This window comes from Zophobas morio, unplaced genomic scaffold (assembly GCF_036711695.1).
Source record: "Zophobas morio isolate AGI-343-1 ecotype UQ-CSIRO unplaced genomic scaffold, CSIRO_AGI_Zmor_V1 ptg000027l, whole genome shotgun sequence".
NCBI lineage: Eukaryota > Metazoa > Arthropoda > Insecta > Coleoptera > Tenebrionidae > Zophobas > Zophobas morio.
This window is the reverse complement of record NW_026972132.1, coordinates 410,607-433,269: the sequence shown is the minus strand read 5'-3', so window position 1 is coordinate 433,269 and position 22,663 is coordinate 410,607. Positions and strand designations below refer to the sequence as shown.

General features: G+C 28.4%; 1 protein-coding gene across 1 annotated transcript in view; it reads right to left on the bottom strand.

Moving 5' to 3' along the window:
* Positions 1-1,233: 1,233 nt before the first annotated feature.
* LOC135136813 (uncharacterized) overlaps positions 1,234-22,663 on the bottom strand; it is a 33,784-nt gene continuing 12,354 nt past the window's right edge. Inside the window, exons 2-4 of the mRNA XM_064066233.1 lie at positions 2,678-6,181; positions 2,273-2,611; positions 1,234-1,704 (exon numbers count right to left, since the gene is read on the bottom strand). Of these exons, the coding sequence (XP_063922303.1) occupies positions 1,234-1,704; positions 2,273-2,611; positions 2,678-6,181 (4,314 nt within the window). The remainder of the gene's footprint in view (positions 1,705-2,272; positions 2,612-2,677; positions 6,182-22,663) is intronic.

Genomic DNA, 22,663 nt, shown 5'->3' with positions numbered 1-22,663 from the left:
TCAATATTTTTTGTTTTCTGAATTTTTCAATTTGCAATTTTCCGACTTTTGAACTTTTAAAGATTTATTTTTCGTGTTTTCAAGTTTCATATTTTGCAGTTGCTGGATTTGGGAATTTTAAATTTAAAAATTTTCGATTTATCAGTTTGCAGAGTATTTAATTTGACAATTTTGCTATTTTTAAAATTTTCAGCTCCGATAGCTTTCAGTTTTACTATTTTTTGATTTACTAATTTTGCAGCACTTACTATTTTTCCAAATTGCAATTTTAAACTTTAAATTCTGGGAATTTTTATTTTTTTAATATTTTGAATTTCCCAAAATTTCAAATTTTGTTTCTTTAATTGTACAAACTGGACAATTAAAGAAACAAAATTTGATATTTCCCGGTTTTTGAATTTTTAGAGATTTTAATTTTTCGTTTTTTTGAGTTTTCGATTTTTCAGTTTCTCGATTTTGATTTTTCGATGTTTCAGATTTTTGTTTTTTAGGAATTCAAATTTTCTATTTTTAGTTTTTATAATTTTTCTATTTTTAAAATTTTCTAAATTTTCATTTTTTCAAATTTCGAATTTTGGAACTTTGGAATTTATAAATTTTGTTGCGATAACTCGAAGGACCAATTGTAATAAATACAATAAAAATACGGTGGCGCTTGAATATGTATATTTGTACGATGTTAACAGTCTCAAGTCCAAATTCTTACTCTCCTATTTTTACAAACTATACCTAATTATAAAGACTTGGCCCCACAAAAGGGTGCCGCACCCTCACATTGGGTGATTAAGAAATTCGCTGCAGTCGGGTGAGAGAGCCGCCGTGCAGGTGGCTCGAACATACTCCCCCCGTTGAAGTATTCAAAAGTTATAAATCATATTAAAATGTGCCCTTAAATTAGAAATTCACATAGTTAAAACAAATAACACTAAATTATAAGGACATAATTAAAAACAGCATAAATGACAAAAGGTACAAAACACAATTTTTACAAACACACAATGAAGACATCACCAATATGACCAAAGAGCATAAAATACAACTCCAAACATTATATTAATGAAAAATAAGATATATACAGTATACAGCGAGAATAACGCAATGGCAATTGTTTGTAATGAAACATAATGTAATTTTTATACAATTTTTTGATGCGAACAGTAAACGCAATTTTTTTTTTTTATTTTCACTATTTGTTTGAATTCACTGTAATTTACGTTTCACTGTCTTTCTATTTTAATCAACAACTTCGTCCACTGGGAGCACACAAATCCGATTAACCGCACGTTTCACTACACCGCTGCTCGTCTTCAGCGACACTACTCTCACTACGTTGTCTTTTCCTGGGTGCAGCTCTACGACACGGCCTAGTCTCCACATCAGCGGCGGGGTGTTCTCGTCACGTAAAACCACCATGGATCCTTTGCTTATGGAATTCGCGTTTCGTTGACTCCAACGGTTCCGTGGCTGTAGTTGGGTCAGATATTCTGCAGTCCACCTTCTCCACAACGTTTGACGCAGCTGCTCGACTCGCTGCCATCTCGTCAATCGGTTTTCTTTTATCGCAAGTAGGCATGGTTCAGGTAGATCGGTTAATGCAGATCCGATGAGGAAGTGACCCGGCGTTAGTGGTTCCAAGTCATTGGGGTCATTGCTCAAAGGTGTTAAGGGGCGAGAATTCAGAATTGATTCAATTTGAGGTTCCCGCTATTCGTTTGTAATGGTGCTTAAAAGATTTGACCCCTGCTTCCCAAATACCACCCATATGTGGCGAATTTGGCGGTATAAATTGCCATTTAATTCCCTGCTCTGTGATATTATCAATTACTGATCTTTGAAATTCGTCACTATCGAACAATTTCTTTAAATCTTGTAGTTCTCGATTGGCGCCTACAAAATTGGTACCGTTATCCGAGTACATATGTAAAATCTTACCCCGTCTAGCTATCATACGTTTCAGACAATTAAGAAATGATTTTGACGTATAGTCGAGTACTAAGTCTAAATGAATAGCTTTTGTGACGAGGCAAATAAAAACTACGACATAACACTTGATGTTTCTTTTTCCGCGACCACGTCCTTCTTTTATCATGATAGGACCCGCGTAATCTACACCACAATTTGAAAATGGTCTAGATGGATTGACTCGATCAAAAGGTAAATTACCCATCAGTTGTTCATAGGTAATGGGTTTCACTCGACGACATTTTACGCAATTGTGTATTATCTTTTTGATAGTTGTTTTTCCACATACGGGCCAAAATTGCCTTCTTACTGCCGCCAGAGTTGCCTGCGTTCCTGCGTGTAGTGTGTCCGTGTGCGCGTCACGTATGATAATTTTTGTCACATAATGATTTTTTGGAAGGAGGATTTGATGTTTCATATCGTAATTTATTTTTGCGTTTTGCAAGCGCCCTCCCACTCTCAAAATGCCGTTGTCATCCATAAATATATTTAGCGATTTCAAATGGCTATTGTTGTTTATGAACCCGTTGCTTTGCAGCTCTTTTATTTCGGATGAAAATTGATCTTTTTGAACTAACTTTATGGTATTAATATGCGCTGCGTCTAATTCTTCCACCGATAATTCACCTGAATAATTACACTGTTTTTTCTGCAATTTATTAATAAATCTGTAACAGTATGCTACAATGCGTTTTAGTTTTTTATATGTACTAACTCTCGTAAACAATGAAGAAAGCGAAGATTCGTCTGAAGTACAATGTGAAACTAGTGAAATTTTGCGCTCTTCAGGTAAATTATTATTTAAAACGCTTTTTGGTACTGGCCATTCGTTTAAATCTTTAGTTAAAAAAGACGGACCGTGCCACCATAAGTCACATGATTTTAGCTCGCTTGGGGCCATTCCTCTTGAAATTATATCTGCGGGATTTTCGTTGCTGATTACATGACGCCATTTACAATTATTAGTAAGAGTTTGAATTTCTGACACACGGTTAGCAACAAATGTTTGCCAACGATTTGGTGATGCCGCTATCCAAGATAATGCAATTGTTGAATCGCTCCATAAGTAACAGTCGTCAAAATTAATTTTCATCGCATTTTTGACTTTAGACATTAATTTGGCAAGTAAAGTAGCGGCGCATAATTCTAACCTAGGCAGGGTAATTTGTTTAATTGGAGCAACTCGTGTCTTCGAACAAAGAAGTTTTACAGTATGCGAATTTGATATATCAGTCGTTCTTATATAAACTGCCGCCCCGTAGGCCTTTGTACTCGCGTCGCTAAACCCGTGAATTTGTATTTTTTGATACGGATAATCTGCAACTACCTTCCGAGGAATTTGGATTTCATTTACATGCTGTAGTTCAGCGAGAAAGTGCTCAAATTGTTTATTTAGTTCAGGTGGCAATTCGTCATCCCAGTCGGATTGTAATTGCCATAATTTTTGTAATATTAATTTTGCTGACACTAGGACAGGACCTAAGATGCCTATGGGGTCATACACCGTGGCTATTGTGCTTAAAACGGATCGTTTAGTAATTTTAATTGGATGTTGTAGTTTGAAGTCATATTTTAAATTATCATTCGCACAATCCCAACTTAGGCCTAACGTTTTTGTTTGCATATTTTCATCTAAACGCACGAGTGCAGTGTTGTCACTGTGACACTGTGGCAGAAGAGCGTCATTATTGGAAGCCCACTTTGTGATTTCGAAACCGCCACTACCTAAAATATTTATTAAATTATCGCGAAGTGTGATTGCTTCGGTTTCGTCATTTGTACCCGTTAGAAGATCATCCATGTAAAAGTCTTCCAAAATGACCCTGCTAGCGTGTGGATAAGAGTCCGCGGTTTCTACTGCTAATTGTCGCAAACATCGCATGGCTAAATAAGGCGCACAAGCCATGCCATATGACACTGTTTTCAAGCAATATATCCGTATGGGTTCGTCTAGATTTGAACGCCATAAAACTTTTTGATATTTCCAGTCGTCTGGTGCCACCCAAATTTGCCGAAACATTTTTACAATATCAGCAGATAGCACAAACTGGTATTGTCGGGACCTCACCAATAATGAAAATATATCGGTTTGAAGATTTTGTCCCGGTAGTAGATAATCATTGAGACTAAATCCGGATGACGACTTTGTGCTGGCATCAAAAACGGCTCGTACTTTTGTCGTTAGGCTCGAATCCTTAATCACACCGTGATGCGGCAGGAAACAACCTTCGTGAATATTTTGATCTGTTGCCAGTTGCATATGATTAAGTGTAATGTAATCGGCCATGAAAGTGCAATATTGATTCCTAAATTCATAATTGTTTTCAAATTTCTTTTCGAGAGACCTAAATCGCTTGTAGGCTATTTCCTTTGTAGAACCTAAATTGGGAGGATTTGCCCTAAATGGTAAGCGCACAATAAATTTCCCATTGGGATCTCTGCTGTGTTGTTTTACGAATAAATTTTCGCACAACTGATCTTCAGAACTTAAGTTTTCGATACGGTTGTCATAATTTTCGACCTCCCAAAATTTTGTTACTTGTTTGTCTAAATGTTCTAATGTACAGGTATTTAAATTACCGCAAAATATACTATTAATCTGGATTGCTGCCGCTGTAAATGGTCCACCCAATATCCACCCCAAACATGTGTTATGAAGAAAAGTCTGTTCGTTCGACAGTTTCATGCGTCCGTCTCGAAGTAGTTCCCAAAACAAAGCTGCACCAATTAAAATGTCTATAGGACTTGAAATGTTGTAATTAGGATCTGCTAAATTTAAATTTTGAGGTACCGGAATCTCGGATTTGTCGAACGTATCTATGGGATAATTTCGATTTATATTGGGGACTACCAAACATGCAATTTTTCCGGTATAATTATCGTGCAATGATTTAAAGTGAAGCGTAGTAGCATGTTTAATTTCATTGTAACTACCACAGACCGAACTTATGCCTGCATGCACAGATTTTGTAGTTAAGTGTAATCTTTTACACATTTCTTCCGTAATTAAATGTTGTTGCGATCCTTGATCAAGCAACGCTCTACAGGTGTAAACCTTTCCATTTGAATCTGAACACTGAACCAATGCTGTTGACAAAATTACTTGAACATTAGAATTTAATTGATAATTGTTTATGCTAAGGTTTGCAGTCTGACTCTGATTATTATAATTTGGACCTCTTGATTGATGTAGTAAGGAATTGTGTCGGTTTGAACATATCTTGCACGTCATAGAGCGGCAGGTTCTTGAATCATGACCACCTTTTAAACAATTGAAGCATATTTTCCATCTTTTAACGTACTCAATACGCTCGTTTACGCTGAGTTCGAGGAATTTGGGACAGTGAAATAAATTGTGATGGCCTTTACACATAACGCACGCGATTGTATTTTGATTATTAACAAATTGATAGTTTTTCCTTACAGGAACTTCTGCATTCTGTGTTTTCTTTATAGGTGCAGAGTTCACGTTATGGTTACTTAAATTGAATTCCATTGATTCTAGTGTTAAACATCGTTGTTTTAAAAATTCGACCATTTGTTTCCACGTCGGTAATTCGTGGGCCTTTAAACGTGACTCCCATTCGCGTTTAGTTAAAAAATCAAATTTTGTAGTTGTTAGATATATTAATAAGGCATCCCATGACGTTACGTCCACATTTTGTGTTGTTAAAGCCGCTAAGTGCATACTTATACCGTCTAATAATTCCCTTAAGGAACTGGGTGACTTGTTCATTGGTTGTAGATTAAAAATCGCGTGAATATGGTTTTGTACAATAAGTCTTTTATTTTTGTAACGGTCAGTTAAAAGGTTCCATGCGGATTCGTAACTTTCGGCCGAAATTGGTAATAAATCTATGGTACGTTTTGCATCTCCTAACAGGCAACCCTTTAGATAGTGGAATTTTTGAATATTAGAAAGACTACTATTTTCGTGAATAAGAGAAATGAAACTGTCGTAAAATGTCGTCCACTCTGTATATTCGCCGCTGAATTTAGGCAGATTAATTATCGGTAACTGTACGGCGATATTACTAGAATTTTGGGTTTGATTAGGAGCTTCGGTCTCCGGAGTTCGTGCACCGGGTTTTGTTTTTAGTTCAATAATTTTTCGTGCTCTAACTAATAATTCATAATACCTATCTTCAAATGCTTCACGAACATCTGCTTCTTCGTCAGATTGACGTAAAATTTCAATTTTTGATTGTACTTCCTCAAACTGTTTTAATAATGGCTTATAATTTATTAATCGTTCTTCCAACAGTAGATAATTGATGTTATTTGCCTCAAATTTGTCTAGAAATGATTCAAAACGCGTTACTGCCGATTTCGTTTGTTTACGAGTTTCCTTTAATTCTTCTACTGTTGGCATTTTGATATAAAAATTCGATCTGAGCAACGGAATGAACTGCAAGTCTGCTGAACTGAAATGTGCGATTTCTAAATCGTTTAAGCACCACAAAACGAATTAAGTACGTATAAAATTTGAATTACTGATGTTTAAACTATCGCACGAAGAAATGTATACGGTAAAAATTGGAGTAGGACTTGAGGGAAGCAATGACCACTAACCTGATGTGCTGCTGTTATCTACGATTTTTCTCGTGATTTTTCCACCTGTTTCGTTGTGGAAATCTTGCTGTTGATTCTGAATTCGCCACTAACACTGTTATTCTTGCTGCGGGTTTGTTTCGCCCCAAAACACAATTGCAAATACGGGATTGTTTCACCCAAAACACAAAATTGTTGGAAGTACGGGATTGTTTCACCCAAGACACAAAATTGTTGAAGTACGGGATTGTTTCACCCAAAACACAATCGCTGATTCACTATCCGACTCGATCGGACCAAATATATGTTGCGATAACTCGAAGGACCAATTGTAATAAATACAATAAAAATACGGTGGCGCTTGAATATGTATATTTGTACGATGTTAACAGTCTCAAGTCCAAATTCTTACTCTCCTATTTTTACAAACTATACCTAATTATAAAGACTTGGCCCCACAAAAGGGTGCCGCACCCTCACATTGGGTGATTAAGAAATTCGCTGCAGTCGGGTGAGAGAGCCGCCGTGCAGGTGGCTCGAACAAATTTTTTCCTGAATTTTTCAATTTATAATTTTGCGATTTATGAATTTTTAGAATTTGTTTGCTCTAGCTTTAGTACTTTTAGTTGATTTTTAAATTTTCAATTTTTCGATTTTACAATATTTCGTTTTCTCGATTTTGCGCTTTTTTGATTTATGAGTTTCTCAATTTTTTTGGCTTTTCAATTTTTCGATTCTTCAATTTTTTAAATAGGAAAACGCAAAAGATCGTCTAAGAAAAACTGAAAAAAGAAAAAATTGCAATGTCGAAAAATTTCAGATCGAAGAACTGAAGAAAAAAAAACTAAAAATCGGGCAAGTTAAAAATAAAACAAAATTATGAATCGAAAAATTCTAAAATCCTGCAATTGAAAACGTGAACATTTTTAAAAATCATAATTCCAACTGCTACTCGACCCATATTTAAAACGAAAACGAGAAAAATTGAAGCCCAAAAATTGAAGAAACAAAAAATTGAAAAATCGAGAAACCGAAAAATCTAAAATTGAAAATGCGAATAATTAAAAAATCTAAAAATTGAAAAATCGAAAAATTGAACACCGGAAAATTGCCAATCGAAAAAATGAAGAAATGAAAATTGAAAAATCTAAAAATTAAAAAAGTTAAATACTGAAAACTCTTGAAATTACAAACCGAAAATCCAAATTTTGGAAAATCGAAAAGTAGAAAAATTTAAAAAAAAAAACTCATGCATATCACAAAATTGGACAAACAAAAAATGAAGAATTGAAAAATGGCAAATCAAAAAATTGAAGAACGATAAATTTAAAAAAACTGAAATTGGAGAGACAAAAAATTAAAATCCAGACTTTGAAAAATCGAAAAATTGTAAAAATATAGAAAAGAAAAAACCAAAACCAAAAATTGCAAGTTGAAAATTCGAAAAAATAAAGAATTAAAGAACTGAAAAATTGAAAAATTAAAAATTCAAAACTCAAGAAATTTTAAACCGAAAAATGGCAATATCAAAGAGGAAACAAACAAAATGAAAAATTGAAAAATCGAATAATTGAAGAAATAAAGAAGAAAAAAAAATCGAAATGAAAAATGGCAAAATGGAAAGTGGAAAATCTAAAAATTGCAAATCGAAACAAAAAATCGAAACACTGAAGAACTAAAAATGGAGAAGTTTAAAGAAAAATTAGATTTTTGTTTTCTCAATTCTCAAGATCGAAAAATTAGAAAATTAAATGGAAAAATCGAATCAATGAAGAAGTTTTAAAATCCAGTAATTGATAGATTGAAAAATTCTAAAATCCGAATAAAAACTGAAAAGTCTAAAAACTGAAAAATTAAATCTTGAACACTCGGTAAACTGCAAACTAAAAATTTGCAAAATCAAAAAATTGAAACATCCAAAATTTTGAAACGAAAACTCGAAAATGCATATCGTAGAATTGAAGAAGCAAAAAAATGAAGAATTTCAAAAAATAAAAATACAAAAAACGCAAAATTTACAAAAATTGAAAATGCTAGAACAAGAAATTATAAAATCGAAACATTGAAAACTCGAAAAATTCTAAGATTAAGGAAAATAAAAAACCCAAACCAAAGATTACAAATCGAAAATTTGAAGAAATGAGAAAAAGTAAAAAATTTACGTATGAAATCTCGAGAAATTTTAAAACCAAAAATTGCAAAATCAAAAAATTGAAGACGCAAAAAACTAAAACTTCAAAAATCGAAAAATCGAAAAAATTAAAAGTTGAAAAACAAGATATTTTAAACCGAAAAATTGAAAATCGAAGAACTGAAGAAACCAAAAATCCAAACATTGAAAAACTAAAAAACGACAGACTTAATAATTGGAAAGAAGAAAAACCGAATCGAATTGAAAATTTGAAAAACCCAAAAATTGTAAAATTGAAATATTAAAGAATCGTCAAATTGTAAAATTCGAAAACTGTAACATAAAAACATAAAAAATAGAAAAATTAAAAATGAAAACTCATGCATATATCAAAATTGGAAAATGCCAAATGGAAAAATTGAAGCAATGATAAATTGAAAAAACTGAAACTGGTAAAATAAAAAATTAAAAATCCAAAGATTGAAAAATCGCAAAATTGTAAAAATGAAAAATTAAAGAATTGAAAAACTAAAAATTAAAAATTAAAAACTCAAGAGAATGCAAAGTGACAATATCTAAGAACTGAAGAAACAAACAAAATAAAAAATTGAAAAATTGAAGAAACGAAAAATTGAAAAAATTAAAATGGAAAAAACAAAAAATATAAAATCGAAACATTGAAAAATCGAATAATTGAAGAAATAAAGAAAATAAAAAATGGACACAAAAAATGACACAATCGGAAAAGTGAGAAATCTAAAAATTGCAAATCAAAGAATTGAAGAAACTAAAAATCAAAACATTCAAAAACCATAAATCGACATATGTATTTAAAAATTAAAAAATAATAAACCGAAAAATTGTGTAAAATCTAAAAATCATCAGAATTGTAAATTCAAAAAATTGTACATAGAAAGACCGAACAATTAAAAAAGTAAATATCGAGAAATTGAAAAATGGAAAAATTGAATAAATAAAGAAGTTTTAAAATCCAATAATAATTGCAACACTGAAAAATTCCGAAAAATTAAAATTGAAAAAAATCAAAATTTTAATTATCAGATACATATTTCAAATGAAAACTAGAAAAGCTGCAATTCAATAAATTGAAGGAACGAAAAATTGAAAAGTCGGAAAAATGAAAAGTCTAAAATTGAAAATACGAGAAATTAAAAAAATCTAAATATTGAAAAATCGAAAAATTGAAAAATCCACAATGAAAAAAGGAAAAATTAAAAAATCGAAGAACTGAAGAAACGAAAAATCGAAAGATTAAAAAACTAAAATTTGACAGACTTAAAAATCGAAAAAATTAATAAATCGAAAAATTGGAAAGAAGAAAAACCGAATCCAACCCAAAAACTGAAAAACCTAGAAATTGTTAAATTGAAATAGTACTTATTATAGAATCGTCAAAATACTAAAATTTAAAAAACTATAACATCGAAACATCGAAAAATTGAAAATTTGGATATCGAGACATTGAAAAATTAAAATCGAAAAATTAAAATTGAAAAAAATAAAAATTTTAATTATGACTTCTATCAGATAGGTACATATTTCACATGAAAACTAGAAAAGCTGCAATTCAATAAATTGAAGAAACGAAAAATTGAAAAGTCGGGCAAATGAAAAGTCTAAAATTGCAGATACGAGAAATTAAAAAAATCTAAATGTTGAAAAATCGAAAAATTACAAACTGAAAAATTGCAAATCGAAAAATTGAAAAATCCAAAAACTGAAAAATTTGACAATGAAAAAAGGAAAAAATTAAAAAATCGGAACATTGAAAACCGAAACATTGAATAAAAAGGAAATAGAAAACCGAAACAAAATATTGCAAATCCAAAAATTGAAGAAATGGAAAATTGTAAAATTAAAAAAACTGAAAAATTAAATATTGAAAACTCGCGAGACTGCAAATCGAAAAATTGCAAACTCAAAAAACTGAAATATCCACAACTTGGAAAATCGGAGAACTGAAAAATTTTAAAATGAAAACTCCAAACGATGCAATCGTAGCATTAAAATTAAAAATCCAAAAATATGAAAAATTAAAGAAACGACAATTTTAAAGTTGAAAAAAGTTATAAAAATCGAAAAATTGAAAACTAGAAAAATTCATGGAAAGAAAAATTGAAAAATCAGGATATTGAGAAAACGAAAAATTAAAAACACTAGATATTAAAAAATGGAGCAATTTTAAGAAAGGAAAAATCGAAAAATCATTTGAAAATCGTCAGAAAATTAAATAATTTCAAGCTAAATTGCAAAATAAGAATGAACAAATTTTTTAATAAAAACGAAAAATTACGAAATCGCAAAATCGGAAACCTGAAAACTCGAAAAATTGATCGAAAAATCAAAAAAATTGCAAAAAAAATATCGAAAAGTGGGAATTGTAAAAACAAAAATTGAAAAATCTTAAAATCGAAAAGCTGAAAAATTAAAAATACTTATAAATTGAAAAATCGGAAAATTTAAAGAATTGAAATACTAAAAAATTCAAAAGTCAAAAACATTATAAAATTCAATAATATCAAATTGAATATTTGAAAATTTGTAAAATCGGTAATAATGGAAAAAATAATTGAAAAACTTGAAAAATCGGAAACTTAGAAATAACGGAAAATTAAAATATATTACATGAAAACTGAAAAATAAAAAAATGAAAAACTGACAAATTGAAATTACGCAAAATTGCAAAACTGAAAAATTAAAAAGTTTCAAATTGAAAACTAAAAGAATGCAACAAGAAAAATTGTAAAATAGAAAAATTGAATTAACGAAAAAATAAATATTTAAAATTAAAAAATCGAAAAAATGTAAAATTGAAGAAAGGTTTGAAAATCGAAGAGAATTCTCAAGAAAACTCGAAAAATATGAAATCGAAAAATTGAAGAAACGAAAAACTAACACAAACGGTTTAAATATCGGAAAATTGAAGACATAAAAGTCGAAAAGTTAAAAATGTGGAAAATTGCAAATAAAAAATTGAAGGAATAAAAAACTGAAAAGTTGAAAAATTCAAAGTTTCACCAACGAAACACTGAAAATTTGAAACGTTTAAAGATAGGAAAATTTAAAAAATCCAAAATTCAAAAAATTATAAAATTTAAGGATGTCAAATTGAATACTCGAATAATTGTAAAGCCGAAAAATAATCGGAAACTTGAGAAAAAATGGAAAATTAAAATACCTATGTAAAATAAAAATTGAAAAGCGGAAAAATTGAAGACCAAAAAAATTAAAAAAACTAAAATATCCGAAAATTATTCTGAAAATTTCAGAAAAAAAATTTGAAGAGAAAAATTTTGAAGTTACACAAAATTTGATAAAAGAAAAAACTAAAAGATATAAAAATTGAAAACTCGGAAAATGGAAAATGAGAAATTGAAGGAATAAAAAATTTAATAACTGAAAAATTGAAAGTTGCAAAAAGTAAAAAGTGTAAAATTTAAAAATCGGAAAATTGTAAAAACGAAAAATTAAAATATAAAACTTTGGAATCGGAAAACTGAAGACATAAACGTTGTAAAGGTGAAAAATTCAAAAATACAAAAGCTCAAAAAATTAAAAATCGGGAAATTTACGACATGAAAAATTTTAAAAATCGAAAAATTTGTAGAAACTAAAAATTGAAAACTTGAAAAAATTGCAAAAAGAAAAAATTGCTAAATAAAAGTCGAAAAATAGAATGACTGCAAAATCGGAAAAATGAAAAACTAAAAAATCGAAAATTTCAAAACCGCAAAGCTGTACAATGGGATAAATTTGAAAAAGTGCGAAAATGAAAAAAATTAATTTGAAAACTGAAAACCTGTAAAATCGAAAAATTGAAGTTACAAAAAATTTCAAAGTGCAACAACTTAAACATTGAAAACTCGAAAAATTGATCGAAAAAAAAAATAAAAAATTGCAAAATAAATATCGAAAAGTGGAAATTGTAAAAACAAAAATTTAAAAATCTTAAAATCGAAAAACTGAAAAATTGAAAATGCGTATAAATTGAAAAATCGAAAAATTGAAAAAAATGAAAAACTAAGAAATTCAAAAGTCAAAAACATTATAAAATTCAACAATATCAAATTGAATGTTTGATATTGTTGAATTTGATTTCAAAAACTGAAAAATTCAAAATACTTGATATTGTTGAATTTGATTTGAAAATTTGTAAAATCGGTAATAATGGAAAAAATAATTGAAAAACTTAAAAAATCGTCGAGGTCTAAATCCCTGTATTTTTTGAGGATTTTTTTGACTTTTCAAAAATCGGCTTCATTTCCAATTTCAAACCGGATTTTTCGAAAATAGCAACATTGTCAGTTTAAAAATTCTAGAAATTGAAAAATCGAAAAATTGGAAAACCGAAAATTTTAAAAACTAAAAATTAAAAAATCAAGCAACTGAAAAATGTGAAATTTGAAAGAGGGAAAAATAAATTTCTAAAAATCCAAAAATCGGAAAACAAACTGAAGAAACAAAAATTTGAAAAACTGAAAAACTGAAAAATCGAAAAATTAAAATTACATAGAAATTAAAAATTCAAAAATCGAAAAAACCCAAAATTGTAAAATGGAATAAATTCGAAAAATTGAAAAAAGAAAAAAAATTCAAATGGAAACCAAACCGAAAAATTGTAAAATAGCAAAGTAAAGATCGAAAAATTGTAGAAACGAAAAATTATTTATCTTAAAATTCCAATTTTGCAACCACCGGAAAATTGCAAATTTGCGACATTTAAAAAAATAAAAAATTGAGAAATCCAAAATTCAAAAAATTCAAAAATTTAAAAATGTCAAATTGTATACTCGAAAAATTCTAAAACCAGAAAGTAAAATAATTGCAAAATTTAAATAATTGAAAGCTTGAAAAAACTGAAATAAAAACGAAAAATTAAAAAAATCAAAATATCTAAAAATTAAAATGTCTGAAAATTTCAGATCAAAAGATTGAAGAGAAAAACTTTGAAATAGAAAAATTCAAAGTTGCAACAACCGAAAAATTGAGATATCGAAAAACTAATTAAATGTAGAATTTGGAAATCGAGGTGGTAAGAAATTGAAAAATTAAAAAAACTCAAACTAAAAAATCGGAAAATTTACAGAAATGAAAAATCGAAAATTTCAAAACCTGCAAAATTCTAAAATTTAAAAATTGCAAATTTTCAAAAAAAATCATAAAAATCCAGAAATTGGGAACGAAAAAACAGAAAAGTGAAAAATCGTAAAATCGAAAAACGGAAGTCGCAAACTTAAAAAACGAAAAATTGAAAATTCGGAAAATTGCAAATAAAAACTGAAAAGTTAAAAAATTCAAATTTGGAACAACCGAGATTTAAAAAAAAACGAAAAAGTAAAATACCGAAAAATTAAAAATTGGGAAGGCCAAAATTGTGAAACTGAATAAATTAATAAATTGAAAAATTAAAAAGTTTAAAATTGAAAATTAAAAAAAAATGCAACTCGAAAAATTGGAGAAACGAAAAAATAAAGTATTTAAGAAATAAAAAAAAATAAGAAATTTAAAAATTTCAAATAAAAAACGGAAGAAACAAACAAAAAATTTGAAATTCGTAAAACAAGAAATTATAAAATCGAAACATTGAAAATTCAAAAAATTCTAAAAATAAGGAAAATAGAAAACTCGAACCAAAAATTACAAATAGAAAATTTGAAGAAATGAGAAAAAGGGAAAAACTAAACATGAAAACTACAGAAATTTTTGAGCCAAAAATGCGAAATCTATAAAGAACAAAAGCATATCGCAGAAATAAAAAAACAAAAAAATTAAAAAATCGAAAAATTTTAAAATAAAAAATTGATGACTCAAGAAATTTTAAAACGAAAAATTGCAAATCGTTGAACTGAAGAAACGAAAAATCGAAAAATTAAAAAATCGAAACTCTACAAACTTAAAAATCCAAAAAATGAAAATCCTAGAAATTGTTAAATTGAAATAGTAGGTACTTAATATAGAATCGTCAAAATTCTAAAATTTAAAAAACTGTAACATAGAAACATCGAAAAATTAAAAAATTGAATAAATAAAAAAGTTTTAAATTCCAATAACTGAAAAACTGAAAAATTCTAACTTCCTAAAATTAAAAAGTGAACAATTTTTTTGGTATTTCAATTTTTGGGACTCTTGAATTTTTCAATTTTCCAGTTTTTATTGTTAGAATTCAAAGATTCGTTTACTGTAATTCTGTACTTGGTTTTAGTGCCCGTATTGATAGGAGTCTTGCCTGAATGCCAGCTATTTCCGGGTCAGCGGAGAATCAAATAATAGTAGTAACAATACCTTTGTTAATTTCACCATTAATCAACACATCGCTGCGAGCAGTAAATTGTTAAGCATCATATTCCAGACCCGTTGAATCCAAAGCCTGCGATCGCATGTCGCATCAAACGAGCACGGCATAATTAAACATATCGGTATAAAAAAATCGCAACGTCGTTTGATTCGTCCAGAATGATCTGCGACATAATGGTCAGCAATCCCATGCAGCTCCACATCTTGGCTAAGACTTCGCAACGCCCTTACTCATTCATAATTTACTCTTTTTTCGGCCCTCGCTCGAATTTATGCGCTTCTTATGCGCTTTATTTTCAGCATCCGATTCCATTGCAAAATAGCAATTTATGTCCACTACTATCGCGTTCCCATGAAACGAAACTGGGCTCGGCCTATTCGAATAAAGGTAACCGCTGTTATTTTGAATGTCAATACACCTGGAATTTTCTCTAAAAGGAAACTCGAAGTGTCTAAGAGGCGCCAGACGATCGAGCCCGCGAAAAAATCCCATCTTTGCGACCTAAATCGCGGGCTCAGTTTAAACGCCACATTGTTGCTATGTGCATTCCGAGACGGACAATTTGCGAGAAATTGATTTTTTTAGAGGGAGAGCCGAGTGCTCGATAAATAGATTGGTATCATGTGTGACGGGAATTTTCTCGAATTATTTAGCGCGGAGACTGACGGCACGATTTTATTACACGGAGGAAATGGGAAGAATATTGTTACTTGAACTTATTAAATTTACATCTTTCAAACGGCAGACGACACGTTTTCGTTTCAGACGCGATGTGGAGATGTACTGAGAGATTATCAATATTTGAGATCTCCTCTGACTCATCCGTTTCAGTTGCTCTAAAGAGGACAAAGCGGCCGATTTTTTTAGCGTAATCTGTTCGCTTAAAGGATGTATGGAAAATTTCGTTTCAATTTCTTTGCCGAGTTTTACTTTTTACATCGAAAAAAGGGCTTTTACTTTGAGCCGGCTTTCATTAACTAGGTGCGTGGGCGTCTTCTGGAAGGTACGGCGTGTGCGAATTTTCAGTTGGCGAAAGGACGTTTTGTTAAATCGCTGTAAAATTTTTCAATGAATTTTTCACGAAATCATACACCCACAAGTCAATTAATTTTTGACCCAGATTTTTTTGTGTCGGGCTTCATTCTTAAAATCAACACAAAATTGTGGAAGACTCCACTTACATATAAAAATTAAATGGGAAATAACTGGCTTGGAGCGAAGCTAAATACATAATTCGTAAATTTCCGCGGTGATTTTTAAAACTTTGTATTAACGAACGCAGTGAGGTGGAATAATTGCACTTTTAATTTTTGTTGTCGGGTTATCTGAACGGAAATAATGGAATTTATGCCTCGCTAAATCCGAATTTTGATTTAATGTCGTCTAGTTTACTAATTAAAAGCTTTATCTGTTTCCACTATATTCTTATTTATCGTGATTTATGCCGCTGGAATTAATACTTGAAATTATCGCTTCGGCTAGCCACGGTTTTACTTAGAAGATTTTTTGGCGGTTGTTTCGCACTGAATTTTTAAATTATTTGTATGTTTTTCTAAAAAATTAATGTTACATTTAGATAATTTTGCGAGATTTTTTAAATATTACATCCAGAATATTTGCACAGATACATGCGACGATAGCCACTTGAAAATGGTCGAGAACCTTCTGGTGACAGGTGGTTCGATATGAGAACAAAAGTAGTTGGAATGTTAATTGCTCAAGCTTATAAGTTTGTTAGAGTTACGGCCTCACTGAAGAAAATCATGCTTAAACTCCCTTATTGTGTAATTGTAGTGTTTAAAGTGACATTAGACGCAGAAGAATTGGGAAGAGAAAAATTATTCGGTTTTTCAAATTTTCGATTTTTTAGTTTTTCATTTTTCCGATTTTGCAGTGATTCTATTTTTCGACTTTTATTTTGCAATTTTTTCATTTCACAGTTTTTTGAATTTTTCAATTTTTTGTTTGTTTAAATTTTTCGTGTCAACAATTTCTCGATTTTTAAGTTTTTGAGTTTTTGTAATTTTGAATTTTTCACCTTTTCAACTTTTATGTCTTCAGTTTTCCGATTTCAAAGTTTTATATTTTAATTTTTCGTTTTTACAATTTTCCGATTTTTGAATTTCACACTTTTTACTTTTTGCAACTTTGAATTTCGAGTTATTAAATTTTTTATTCCTTCAATTTCTCATTTTCCATTTTTCCGAGTTTTCAATTTTATATCTTTTAGTTTTTTCTTTTATCAAATTTTGTGTAAATTTAAAATTTTTCTCTTCAAATTTTCTTTTCTGAAATTTTCAGATTGATTTTTTGATATTTTAGTTTTTTTAATTTTTTTGGTTTTCAATTTTTATTTTACATAGGTATTTTAATTTTCCATTTTTCTCAAGTTTCCGATTATCTTTCGGCTTTACAATTATTCGAGTATTCAATTTGACATACTTAAATTTTATAATTTTTTGAATTTTGAATTTTTTAAATTTTCCTTTCTTAAACTTTTCAAATTTTCAATGTTTCGTTGTTGCAATTTTCTAGATTTTCAACTTTTCAACTTTTATGTCTACAATTTTCCGATATTTAAACCGTTTGTTTTAGTTTTTCGTTTCTTCAATTTTTCGATTTGATATTTTTCGAGTTTTCTTGAGAGTTCAATTTGGAATTTTTAGATTTTTCCAATTTTTAATTTGAAAATTTTGCAACTCTTCAATTTTTAAACCTTTTTTCAATTTTACATTTTTTGATTTTTTAATTTTAGACATTCAATTTTTCGTTAATTCAATTTTTCAGTGTTGCAATTTTGCGTCATTTCAATTTGCCAGTTTTTTATTATTTTTTATTTTTCAGTTTTCATGTTATATACCTATTTTAATTTTTCATCTTTTTCAAGTTATCGATTTTTCAAGTTTTTGAATTATTTTTTTCCATTATTACCGATTTTGCAAATTTTCAAATATTCAATTTGATATTGTTGCATTTTATAATGGTTTTGACTTTTGAATTTCTTAGTTTTTCATTTCCTTAAATTTTTCGATTTTTCAATTTTCACTTTTCGATATTTATTTTGCAATTTTTTAATTTTTCTTTCGATCAATTTTTCGAGTTTTCAATGTTTCAGTTGTTGTAATTTAAAATTTTTCTTATCTTCAATTTTTTGATTTTACAGGTGTTCAGTTTTCAAATTACATAGTTCTCTTTTCATTTTCTCACTTTTTCGAATTTATCCCATTTTACAATTTTGCGTTTTTTCAATTTTTGAGTTTTACCATTTTCAACATTTCTAAATTTTATTTCTTTCATTTTTTCCTTGCAGTTTTCCGAATTTTCAATTTTTCGATATTTTATTTTTCGTTTTTTTAAGTTCGCAATTTTTCAGAATTTTCAAGCATTTCATTCTTCGATCTTGTTTCAATTTTTCGAGAGTCGAATGCTTGAAGTTTTTAAAATTCATCTCTATTCAAATTTTTGAGTTTTTAAATATTTGGGTTTTTCGATTTTTCAGTTTTCCGATTTTACGATTTCGTAATTTTTCGTTTTTATGTAAAAAATTTGTCCATCCTTATTTTGCCATTTTTCGAGTATTCAATTTGGAATTAGTTAATTTCTGATGATTTTCAAATGATTTTTCGATTTTTCCTTTCTTAAAATTGCTCAAATTTTTAATATCTAGGGTTTCTAATTCTTCGTTTTCTCAATGTCCTGATTTTTCAATTTTTCTTTCCATGAATTTTTCTAGTTTTCAACTTTTCGATTTTTATAACTTTTTTCAACTTTAAAATTGTCGTTTCTTTAATTTTTCATATTTTTGAATTTTCAATTTTTAAAGTTTTAATTTTTCGTTTCTTCAATTTTTCGAATTGCATTTTTTTTTATTTTCAATTTTTAATGTTTTGATTTTTCATTTTATTAACTTACTAAGTTTCACAATTTTGGTCTTCTCAATTTTTCAAATTTTCTGTATTTTATTTTTTCGTTTTTTTTTTCAAATCTTCAATTTCTCGGTTGTTCCAAATTTGAATTTTTTAACTTTTCAGTTTGCGACTTTTCTGTTTTTCGATTTTATGATTTTTCGATCATTCAGTTTGAAGTTTTAAAATTGTATGATTTTGCAGCTTTTGAATTTTTCGATTTTTATCTTAGATGTTTCAATTTTCAGCTTTTTTCAAGCTTTTTATAATTTAAATTTTGCAATTATTTCACTTTTCGGTTTTAGAATTTTTCGAGTATTCAATTTGACATTTTTAAATTTTTGAAGTTTTTGAATTTTGGATTTCTCAATTTTTTATTTATGGTTTTTTAAATTAGCGACTTCCCAATTGTTCGATTTTTCTTGTTTTTCAATAATTCCATTTTTCCATTTCAAGCATTTAGTTTGAAATTTTTCAATTTTGTCTATTAAATGTTTTAGTTTTCCGATTTTTCATTTCTTCAAATTTTTCGATTTTTCAATTTTTGGATGTTTTGATTTTTCAGTTTATCTATTTCATGATTTCTCAGTGCTTCGTTTTTGTGATTAAAATTTTTCGAACTTTTTTTGAAATTTTTCAATGATTCTTAATTTTCTGATGTTTCAGTTTGGCTTTTTTGATTTTTCAACTCTCTGAATGTCCCGATTTTTTAATTTTTCTTTTTATGAATTTTTCTAGATTTCAAGTTCCGATTTTTGCAACTTCGAACTTTTCAACTTTACATTTTCTCGATATCTCTATTTTAAGATAAATAATTTTTCTACAATTTTTCGAATTTTGCTTTGCCATTTTTACAATTTTTCGAGTTTTCGACTTTTCATTTCTTGTAATTTTGAATTTTTGAACTTTAAAATTGTCGTTTTTTAAGTTTGCGACTTTTCTGTTTTTCGATTTTACGATTTTTCACTTTTCCATTTTTTCGATCCTAATTTCTGGACTTTTATGATTTTTCGATTATTCAGTTTGAAATTTTTAAATTTTATGATTTTGCCGCGTTTGAAATTTTCGATTTTTTATTTCTGCAAATTTTTCGATTTTTTAGTTTCTGAGTTTTTTAAATTTTTTAATTTCTTACTGTCTCGATTTCCAAATTCTACATTTAATTAGTTTTTCAATATCTCAATTTTTCGGTAGTTGCAACTTTGAATTTTTCAATTTCAAAATTTTTCTTTTGAATCTTTTGATCTGAAATTTTCAGATATTTTTTATTTATTTCACTTTTCGGTTTTAGAATTTTTCGAGTATACAATTTGACATTTTTAAATTTTTTAATTTTTTGAATTTTGGATTTCTCAATTTTTTATTTTTTTAAATGTTGCAAATTTGCAATTTTCCGGTAGTTGCAAAATTGGAATTTTTCACTTTTCAGTTTTACATTTTCATTTTTTATTTATGGTTTTTTAAATTTGCGACTTCTCAATTGTTCGATTTTTTCTTGTTTTTCAATAATTCCATTTTTCGCTTTCGTTTATAATTTTTCAAGCAGTTAGTTTGAAATTCTTAAATTTTGTTTATTAAATATTTTAGTTTTCCGATTTTTCATTTCTTTAAATTTTTCGATTTTTCAGTTTTTGGATGTTTTGACGCTTCAGTTTGACTTTTTTGATTTTTCAATTCTTTGAATGTCCCGATTTTTCAATTTTTCTTTCGATGAACTTTTCTAGTTTTCAAGTTTTCGGTTTTTGTAACTTCGAATTTTTTAACTTTACATTTTTTCGATTTTTCTATTTTAAGATGAATAATTTTTCGTTTCTACAATTTGTCGATCTTTACTTTGCTATTTTTAGTATTTTTCGAGTTTTCGACTTTTCATTTCTTACAATTTTGAATTTTTGAACTTTAAAATTGTCGTTTTTTAAGTTTGCGACTTTTCCGTTTTTCGATTTTACGATTTTTCACTTTTCCATTTTTTCGTTCCCAATTTCTGGATTTTTATGATTTTTCGATTACTCAGTTTGAAATTTTTAAATTTTATGATTTTGCAGCTTTTGGATTTTTCAATTTTTTATTTCTGTAAATTTTCCGATTTTTTCGTTTCTAAGTTTTTTTAATTTTTTAATTTCTTACTGCCTCGATTTCCAAATTCTACATTTAATTAATTTTCCGATGTTTCAATTTTTCGGTTATTGCAACTTTGAATTTTTAATTTCAAAATTTTTCTCTTCAATCTTTTGACCTAAAATTTTCAGACATTTTAATTTTTAGATATTTACAATTTTTTAATTTTTCATTTTTATTTTAGATGTTTTAATTTTCAGCTTTTTTCAAGCTTTCAATTATTAAATTTTGAAATTATTTCACTTTTCGGTTTTAGAATTTTTTGAGTATTCAGTTTGACATTTTTAAATTTTTGAATTTTTTAAATTTTGGATGTCTCAATTTATTTCTTTGAATTTTTCGATTTTTCACTTTTTGGATGTTTTGATTTTTCAGTTTATCTATTTTATGGTTTCTCAGTGCTTCGTTTTTATGATCAAAATTGTTCGATCTTTATTTTGAAATTTTTCAATGTTTCTTAAATTCCTGATGTTTCAGTTTGATTTTTTTGATTTTTCAATTCTCTGAATGTCCGGATTTTTCAATTTTTCTTTCTATGATTTTTGAACTTTAAAATTGTCCTTTCTTGATTTTTCGACTTTGGTCTCCATTTGATTTTTTTTTTATTTTTTCAATTATTCGAATTTATCCCGTTTTACAATTTTGCGTTTTTTCGATTTTTGAATTTTTGAATTTCTATATATATAATTTGAATTTTTCGATTTTTCAGTTTTCAGAATTTCAAATTTTTGTTTCTTCAGTTTGTTATTTGCAGTTGTCCGATCTTTCAAATTTCAGATTTTTCAGGTACTTGATTTTTGAATTTTTAATTTTTAAAATTTTCGTTTTTCCAATTTTTCGATTTTTCAATTTCTAGAATTTTTACTTTGACAATCTGCTATTTTTTAATTTTTCAGCTCCTAGAGTCTTCAGTTTTACAATTTTTCGAAGTGGAGTGAAAATAACTTACAGAAATCAAAATTTACAAGAAAATGTCTGGGTAGTTAAAAAAAAAAGAGATTTTTGAAAAGTTGTCTAAAAATCCCCAAAAAATCCGGGGATATAGATTTCGACGAGCTGATTTGAAAACTATAAAGTGTCAATGGTCTCAACCCAAGATTTTCGAAAAATCCAGTTTGAAATTGAATTTATTTAAAAATCTCGAAAATTGTCACTTTTCATTCATCGATTCTTGAAAAATTGTTGGAATTTTCGACGAAATGAAGCCGAAAATAACTTATACGATTCAAAATCCACAAGAAAATTTGCGTAGGTAGTTTTCAAAAAAATAGTTGAGATTTTTGAAAAGATGTCTAAAAATCCTCAAAAAATACTGCGATTTAGACCTCGACGAGCTAATTCGAAAAATATTAAGCGTTAATGAATAAAAAATTACATAATTGTGATTGGTCGTAGTAAAAATAATGTAGGCACCTCATTTAATTAAGACACTCATATTCCTTCTCATAGTCTCATTTCTCGCCATTTTCACCCCTTGTTTAACATAATAAAGTTGACCTTACTAAGGAGTAATTAATTTAAAATAAATGAGGCAAAAAACTCGGGTATTTAATTATGCCGTGCTCATGTGCCCAACTCCCACCTGCCTTCTCCTTGACATTTGTTTTGATTTTCGCGTAACAAATTCCAGACGCCCTCATTCACCCTAAATTTGCACCGACTGTGACGTCATATTTAAAA